Source organism: Saccostrea cucullata, unplaced genomic scaffold (assembly GCF_032062105.1).
Source record: "Saccostrea cucullata isolate Sc308-1 unplaced genomic scaffold, CSIRO_AGI_Scuc_v1 ctg1208, whole genome shotgun sequence".
NCBI lineage: Eukaryota > Metazoa > Mollusca > Bivalvia > Ostreida > Ostreidae > Saccostrea > Saccostrea cuccullata.
In genome coordinates this window covers 25,903-35,123 of record NW_026921317.1, presented here as the reverse complement: position 1 = coordinate 35,123, position 9,221 = coordinate 25,903, and the positions used below count along the sequence as shown (strand labels likewise).

Here is a 9,221-nt window from a genome sequence, read left to right as displayed (position 1 = left end):
AAGGTAATACATTCTTACAACCCGTGCGCATGTCATTTGGCCCCGAAGAATTCATTAGCAAAGGATTTCTATAAATATATTTTCCAAATGCAAAAAATCACCGCTTCGGAGTTGAAACCCCTATATGTTACTTAACCGAAACCCCACATGTGCCCCTATTCACGGTGAAACGGCGTCAAAACGCCGAGTGGAAAAGTTGACTTACACCATGAAATGGTGCTTATCCCGGGCAGAGAGCACAATTTAAAAAAAAATGAGTAGATTTGAAATTCAATTCCAGTGTTTTTAAAATATTGCAGCACTTGAATAAAAAAAAATTACGTCTCGTTTTCGTAAACGGTACGATATTTTTCCGATGTAATTTAAGAAACAGATTTTTAATTTTTTAGCCAATCAAAATTTCGGGATTTAAAATTCTCGAACTGGACATAAAACTACATACTTTCAACCAATCAATTCTTTAAGAAGAAAATGAGTGGATTAACCACGTCAGAGAAGAAGGTGATTTACGCTTTATCATTGTGCATGTATAATCAATTCGCTGCATTTCATTTCCGCAAATCTGCATAACATTTCTAAAAATTTTTAAAGTTTAATTTCCGACATTCATTTCTTTTCATTTCGGAATTGTATGTTACGTTAACCAAGTAGATGGAAATGGAATTTTAAAAAAAATTATTTCAAAGCTATTTTCAAAATATTAATAAAACATATTAAAGTTCTGCATATAGAAATCTGTACATCTTGCACTAAGTATACTTATAAGAGTTCAATGAGCATTTTTTTTCAAAATCACATTTTTATTCATTGCGAAAGATAATCGCGCGGAAACGAAAGTGTTACAGACAGATAGACAGAAATACAGACGGACAGACAGACAGACCCAAATTAATATTCCCCACTTTCAGTGAAAGCGGGGGACAATAATACCTGAAGTAAGCAACAACAAAAGCGGCGGCGTAAATCGAAGGTTTTTACAACGCCTGTATTTGTATATTTGCTAGCTAGATTGCAGGCTCAATTATATTGTTGTTGTAGGGAGGAGGGGGGGGGGAGCATAGAACAGAGGCAATGTCCTAAAAACTAAAGCGTGAAAAATAATCTGATTTTGGTTATACACGTACAACATACGGATACGTTTTAATAAACTATCATGAATGCTTTTGTGAGAATCTAAATTTTTTTCTTCTTTAATGAAAATTCTAGTCCTCCATAGATTTTAGTTTGATTATGCGACCAACTTGTTCACTGGTGCGACTCGAGCTTTTAAAACTGAGGTTGTATAATTAAACATCATGGAAAACGATTCTATATATAAACAGAACCATGTTTTTACCACGCTGTGAAAGCATGATTCCTGCTACCATTGTATATATATCTGTAATGTTGCATCATTATCCTGTGTTAACATTCTCTATATCCTATACAGGATCACACTTCCCTAGTGTAAGTACTACAAACTCTAATTATATACTTCGCTTGCATTTATTTTCTTAAAAGTATTTAAACCCTTGACATAAACTTCTCTTGATTTTTGTAAACAAATTTCTTCTGAAATATTGCAATATTCTCTCGCAGATGACTTTAAATAGGTGTTTTTAAAGATATTTTTATAAGATTCCCTTTGTCGAGAGCTTTAAACTTTGTAAATACAAACTAGGTGCTATTTGCTATACACATTTACAGGTATTTCAAAGAAATCTCTTTATATAACATTATAAAATTATTTCAGAAATACTATAAAAATATTTTTAAAATGGCTTTCTAAGGAATAAATCATATTATTAGTATCTGAAATTAGCTATATGAATTATCATCATATCATTTCAAGGCCGTAAGCAAAAGTTACCGGGTTCAAGTCCTATAAAAAAGCTTTAAATATATTTAATGAACAAGCATTTTTAAGACATAATTAACACTCAGTCTCTTTTCATGACCACAACAATAATATCGTAACTCGATGAATTGTGAGAAAAAATGCAGCCTTGAAAACAATTATCAGAGACTTAACAGAGTGGGAAAACTTTAACAGTGCACTATTCAATATTTTAGCTATGTAGGCCAACTCATTAGTATTTTAGTATTTCAAGAATGGTGCAAATGACACAAGGATAGTTTTTTTCCCCAACACTTGATTATGATGTCCGTCTTCGCGCCCTGTAGTATATCTGTAAGACATCAAATGTAATTTAATGATAAAGGTATTCAAAGATCAATTCCTGAAAATGCTGCAGTTTATTTGAAGCTATTGCACACAAAGGAACAAACATACTTTGTTCAATTCTGTTTTCAATAACCAGGTTCTTGCAAAAGGATACCAACAAAAGAAGAAGCATTAAGCGGCATCAGTCATGTGCGGGATATGGGCTATATTCGGAAGCGATGATGATGTTGCCATCCAATGTAACGCTGCACATAAGATTACCCACAGAGGGCCGGATGCCTTCCGACTGGAAACGATCCATCACTTCCCAAACTGTGCCCTCGGCTTCCACCGGTTATCCATCGTTGACGATTTAGCGGGAATGCAACCCATGAGAGTTTTTAAGTATCCACACATCTGGTTGATGTACAATGGAGAGATTTATAACCATAAACTTGTAAGTGTACAAGTTCTCTAGATGAAATAAATGGTATATTTTGAGAGAATTTAAGTCAATCATTTTAATATCTTACATTGATAAGCCAATCTATTAAAAACAATCTCAGGTTTTTTTCTTTCAAAGAGCAACAGTTAGAGAGGTCTAATTAATTATAATATGAAACCACTAGCACCCCCCCCCCCCCCCCAAAAAAAATAAAATTAAGAACTTTCAAATTCATATTGACAATCATTCTTGTTTCAAGATTCAGTTTACCCGATTTTACCAAAATACTGATTCTATCATAACTTTTAATAAAGCTGGAGGAGCAGTTTAACTTTGACACCTCTACTGAGTGTGACGGGGAGGTTATTATTCACCTGTACGCTCATGGAGGCGCTGAGTATGCCGCAAAACATTTGGACGGCGTGTTCGCCTTCATCATCTTAGACACAGCAGAACGCAAGCTATACGTAGGTCGGGACACATTTGGCGTTAGACCATTGTTCAAAGCTTATATAGAAGATAAGAAATTCCTCGCCATCTGCTCAGAAGCAAAAGGTAACTTTATACAGAATCAAAAGTACAGAGCATATTAAATGAAGTAGTTTCGAGAATAAGAATCATATATGTGGTAAATATCCACAGCTTCTTGTAAATTGTTTAGAATGCTTAGATTTTCGGGCTAAATAGTTATTTTTTTCGTAGGTCTGATGCCCTTAAAACAGGTGTCCGATAGCGATGTAGAGATAACACCTTTCCCTCCTGGTCATGTGGAAGCATATAGCCTCGATTTGAATGGAAGGGCTACATATATAAACACTACACGTTTCAATAAAATTGGAGAATGTCCAGCATATAAAACAATAGTTAATCCTAGAGGTTTGTAATTCTGCAAAAAAAAAAAACAATAATGAATATTGTGTTGGCATATACATATGTAACTTGATGCAGTGAATTTCAATTGAGATGAATTTAACGTAGATGATGACATTCTCGCTAGCATACGAGATCTGCTGGAGGCTGCAGTACAGAAGAGGACTATGGCAGAAAGGCGGATCGGCTGCTTGTTGTCCGGTAATCACCAAGTACATACTAGTAAAAATTCACTCTACGTCTTTTTCTGTGTGTGGATACCGAATTTTTATCTTTCCTACTTGTAGGTGGTCTTGATTCTAGTTTAGTTTCTGCTTTATTTGCAAGAAAAGCCAAAGAGCTTGGAATTAAGTATCCCATACAAACATTTTCTATCGGTATGGAAGGGAGCCCAGATTTGTTAGCGGCAAGGAAGGTACTTGTATGAATTTCACTATGACATTATCAAGTTAAAATGTAATGTCTGTTATAATAATGGCGTTGTTTACACAGGTTGCTAACCACATAGGGACTGAGCACCACGAGATTGTATTTACTCCAGATGAGGGCATTGAGTGTCTGGAATCAGTCATATTTCACCTGGAGAGTTATGACATTACAACAGTCAGAGCATCTGTTGGTATGTCATTTTACTCTCAGATTTATTATAGAAAAACTTGAAGTTGAAAGGTATTGTTTGTGTTTGTTAACTTCTCCTCACCTTCGAAAATTTTCACGCATATCGAGGCGCATCACTTGTGGATTGGTGGCAGCAAATTCAGACTGCGTAGGACTGCATTTGTCAAACCGGCGTACGACATATTAGTTTGTGCCGCTTAACTCTTGGAAAACTCGTTACTTCATTTGACCGGGGAACGTAACCCGGTGTAACGTTAAAATTTGGTCCGGGGTTTAACGAACAACCTTGGGGGATCATGTATTCAACGATAAAATTAGAATGATCCCGAAGATGCTGAACAATTAGATCCTACGAATCCGTTGAGGCGCGTCGTGGAATTTTGATTATGAAACTGGATCTAAATTCAACAACATTAAAACACTTACTGTATTAATGAATTGATTATGAAACTGGATCTAAATTCAACAACATCAAAACACATACTGTATTAATGAATTGATATTTAAAGCTATGTTTTTTTTTTTTTGATTATGAAACTCTCAACAACATCAAAACACATACTGATATATTTACATTTAATATATTTACATTTAATTCAGAAAATTAATTGGATTTACGTATTTAATTTTCAATTTTTTTCTCTCGATATATTTACATTTAATTCAGTTTTATTATTTAGATCTTCAACTTCAAGTGAACAGTCAGTACAAACAACAAAACATTAATTTTAAAAACAATTCAAAGAGGAAGGTCTAGCATTTTCTTAAGAACTTTTATGCAAATTATTTCTTTGTAGTGAATGTTTCGCGAATAATCGCAGTGATTTGTATAATATTTATATTAAATAATAGTTCACGACTTTTGGTCTCGAACTTTTTGACAACGTCGAAAAATACGTATATATCCTGTTTAATATTCGACTTAATGACCAGGCATAAAAAAATCGATATTTTGCCATACAAGTTTTAATGCTATAACAAAATAATATGCCAGAATAAAAAGGAAAAGGTATAACAAATCATTTATTGTCTGTGTTCTCGGGCAAAATATGTTTTGTCTACCCTCGAACCAAACAGTTTGGTTCTTGGATCCGACCTATGACATGTGGCCCTCGAACACCGTCAATAAGTGTATATTGTTTTACGGTACCTTTGAAAATTGTGTCCTATATAAATCTGTGTTCGAGGGCAATATGTGTTTTGTCGGACCCAAGAATCAATTTGCCTGAGGCTGTTAGACCATATGGCTGACGCAATTCGATGCAAGACGATCTGTTACAATATACTCGGTACTCAGGGCCATGAAGCAGTCATTCTTTTTTTCGTGCCAGCATGTACTGCGACATGGGACCTCGGTCTATTTGGTTCATAGGCGGTTGAGTCGATCTATACCAGTAACGTTTTTTTTTCAGTGCTCAGTTTTAATTTTTAGTTTTAGCTCACCTGAGCCGAAGGCTCAAGTGAGCTTTTCTGATCACATTTTGTCCGTCGTCCGTCCGTCTGTAAACTTTTCACATTTTCGACTTCTTCTCAAGAACCACTGGGCCAATTTTGACCAAACTTGGTACAAAGCATTCTTGGGTAAAAGGAAGTTAAAATTGTAAAAATGAAAGGCCAAGTCCCCTTACCAGGGGAGATAATCAAGAAAAGACAAAAATAGGATGCGGTCATTTAAAAAATCTTCTTCTCAAGAACCACTGGGCCAGGAAAGCCGAAACTTACCGGTATGTGGAAGCATCCTTGGGTAGTGTAGATTTTAAATTGTCAAAATCATGACCCCCGGGGGTAGGGCAGGGCCATAATAGGGAATCAAAGTTCTACAAAAAAATATATTAAAAAATCTTTAAAAATCTTCCCTTCAAGAACCACTGGGCCAGGAAAGCTGAAACTAATGTGGAAGCATTCTTGGGTAGTTTGAAATCTAAATTGTTAAAATCATGGCCCCTGGGGGTAGGGCGGGGCTGCTATAGGGAATCCAAGTTTTACATAGAAATATAGAGGAAAAAACTTTTTAATCTTCTTCTCAAGAACCACTGTTCCAGGAAAGCTGAAACTTATATCGAAGCATCCTTGGGTAGTGTTAATTTTAATTTATGAAAATCACGATCCCCAAGGTAAGGGTGGGGCCACAATAGGAAATCCAAGTTTAACATAGAAATATAAAGGGGAAATCTTTTAAAATCTTCTTCTCAAGAACCACAGGGCTAGTGGAGCTGAAACTTTATTGGAGGCATCCTTGGGTAGTGTAAATTCTAAATTCTTCAAATCATGACCCCCGGGAGTAGGTTGGGGCCACAATAGGGAATCCAAGTTTTACATACAAATATATATGAAAAATCTTTAAAAATCGACTTCTTAAGAACCACTGGGTCAGAAAAGCTGAAACTTATGTGGAAGCATCTTGGGGTAGTGTAGATTCTAAAGTATTAAAATCATGACAGGGGAGGGGGAGGGGGGCACAATAGGTATAACAAGTGGGGAAAATCTGGTTAAGAACTGCATCACCCAAATTACTCAGATGAGCGATGTGGCCCATGGGCCTCTTGTTTGTTTGTAAACCTTTCTGCTCTATATACACAAGATTGTCACGGAAATTTGATATTATGCACGTTTTAAAAATGGCATATCCCATATCTTTTTAGTATACAGTGGGATATGTCATTTTTATTTATAAATCCCTTTCATTTTCATAAACTTTAATCCTTGGACATTTCATTACTTTTTAAATACAATAAGTATGAGAAGAATCGATCCTTAAATGTTACTAATATAGATGAATTTATTTTATTCAAATGAATCCATGGCGAGTTATAAAGAATAACATATTTTTTGTAGGAATGTTTTTGCTTAGTAAATACATAATGGAGAAAACTGACACTCGGGTAATTTTATCCGGGGAGGGGGCAGACGAAGTGATGCAAGGTTATATATACTTCCACAAGGCCCCCTCCGCCACGGAGGCAGACATAGAGAGCAGGCGGCTCTGTAAGGACCTGTATATGTATGATGTACTGCGAGGGGACAGGTCCACCGCAGCCTGGGGGTAAATTTATTATTATCATTTATATATTATACATATTATACACAATTATAATTCTTAATTTTAAAATTGTCTTTCTTTCACCTATTGAAATATGAAATAATAAAACGCTTTTTTTTAGTTTTTAATAACAGTTTAAGATATCATTTTATAAAATTATTTAAAAGCATGGAAATTCGTGTTCCCTTTTTGGACCATCGACTCAGCAGCTATATACTTTCACTATCACCGGAAAAAAGACAACCACGTAGCAGCATAGAAAAGTATCTACTCAGAGCAGCCTTTGACAAAACAGAATTATTGCCACACAACATATTATGGAGACCGAAGGAGGCTTTCAGTGATGGTATTTCAAGTGTAAAAAGGTCATGGTATGAAATTCTCCAGGACCACCTTTGCGATCAGGTCATTATTGCTGAATATATTTTCTTTATATATATACGTAGAGCATGTTCTTGCTTATCGAATCATTTGGGAGACAGAATTATAAAAACTAGAGTGACTTGTCTTTTCATGACGAGTATTTAAGTCTAATTCCTAAAACTTTTATACTATATTTACCAACAGATAAATGACAAGGAATTGCAGGAAGCACCTGCTGTATACCCACACAACACTCCGCTGACGAAGGAGGCTCTGTACTATAGGAAACTCTTTGAGAAGTTTTACCCAGGGCGGGCCGAGTGGATACCTTACTTTTGGATGCCCAGATGGACGGAGACCACTGATCCCTCCGCTAGAACCCTCAAACACTATAAACATGAGTAGCTAACCACCAGCTTTATAAGTGAATGGAGTTTAAGCAGGCTTCTGATAAATACGTTCATGTTAAATGGATTTCTGCAACCTTGTTTAAAGTTAGCAATGCAAAAATTCCATGGATATTACTAGTATATTGACCTATTTTTACGAATATATTCTAGATCATACAACATATTTCAGAAGTATAGTGTGAATCAGAATCTCAAAAACTTAATTAAAATAAAGAATTTCCTCATGATAGTTTAAAACTAGACTTTTTGATATCATAGAAACTTCGTCTTCGATAAAAATAGAAGCGGGATATTTTCTGATTTACTATAAATATTCTGAAGCTGATATTATAAGGGTGTTTGAGTTCCCCGTTGACAACATTTATATTGTCTTCGGAGACCACAGATGCGTTAAAGATCGTTATGGCTATTTTGTATATGTTTCCTGAATCTTCAGACAAGTGCTCGTTCTATGTAAAAAGTTGAAAATATAAAAAAAAAGACCAATCTAAAAAAAATCATAATCATTTTAAATCTGTGAAGAAGGCAAAAAACTCGGACCCCTGGAAAATCCAGAGGAGTAAGCAGGTGCCCAGGAGGAGTAAGCAGGTGCCCAGGAGGAGTAAGCAGGTGCCCAGGAGGAGTAAGCAGGTGCCCAGGAGGAGTAAGCAGGTGCCCAGGAGGAGTAAGCAGAGCCGCTGTCGACCTGTCACACCCGCCGTCAGCCTTACGTGTATGAATTGATGAAGGAACAATGCGAAGTGAAATCTAGTTTAACAAGCAAATTCAAAGAATTGTGGTCCCCCGCTTTCGGTTTCTTTGTGGGTACTGAGTAATATGGCATTATTTAAGTTGTGTCAAATATGATGAACGCCCTTTCATATGTCATTCAACAATTTTCACCAAAGTTTTTAGGGGTGTTTCGGAAAAAAGTCATAAACCATAGCATGCTCGGAAATATCGTGCCACAGGTAATGCACCTGTCAAATATGAAAGTCCTATCTCTTCTAAATCAAAAGTCGTAAGGAACATTCTTCAAAAGTTGGTTAAATTTCAAGGTCAAGGTCATGAGGTCAAAATTTATAGATACATTTAAGAAAGGACTTTCGTTTATAATAGGTCAAACGTCAAGGTCAAAAATAAAAAATTGTAGTGTATTTAGAAAGGTCTTGTCACGGGTAATAGACACATGTGTAATATGCAAGTCCTGTTTCTTCCCATTCAAATGATATGACCAAAGTAAAAGTAATGTGGCAGACGGTATCGATGGGCAGCGGAAAGGGCAAAAATTACCATAATGAGAAAACAAACAATTATTTTTATTTCAATGACCATAAAAACTTAACAAATGAT

General features: G+C 35.7%; 1 protein-coding gene across 1 annotated transcript; it reads left to right on the top strand.

The window, feature by feature from the left end:
* The first annotated feature begins 2,326 nt into the window (after nucleotides 1-2,326).
* On the top strand, nucleotides 2,327-8,126 carry LOC134259700 (asparagine synthetase [glutamine-hydrolyzing]-like). The gene is made up of 9 exons (XM_062742289.1): nucleotides 2,327-2,600; nucleotides 2,903-3,143; nucleotides 3,291-3,464; nucleotides 3,567-3,659; nucleotides 3,746-3,873; nucleotides 3,951-4,077; nucleotides 6,912-7,119; nucleotides 7,284-7,521; nucleotides 7,684-8,126. Exons 1-9 carry the CDS (start codon nucleotides 2,352-2,354, stop codon nucleotides 7,882-7,884), a joined length of 1,659 nt encoding a protein of 552 aa, XP_062598273.1. The 5' UTR covers nucleotides 2,327-2,351; the 3' UTR covers nucleotides 7,885-8,126.
* Nucleotides 8,127-9,221: the final 1,095 nt, after the last annotated feature.

Coding starts and splice junctions, on each gene's coding strand:
- LOC134259700 (XM_062742289.1), top strand. CDS start 2,352: ATGTGCGGGATATGGGCTATATTCGGAAGCGATGATGATGTTGCCATC. Junction 3,660..3,745: donor GATCGGCTGCTTGTTGTCCG/GTAATCACCAAG, acceptor TCCTACTTGTAG/GTGGTCTTGATTCTAGTTTA. Junction 3,874..3,950: donor ATTTGTTAGCGGCAAGGAAG/GTACTTGTATGA, acceptor TTGTTTACACAG/GTTGCTAACCACATAGGGAC.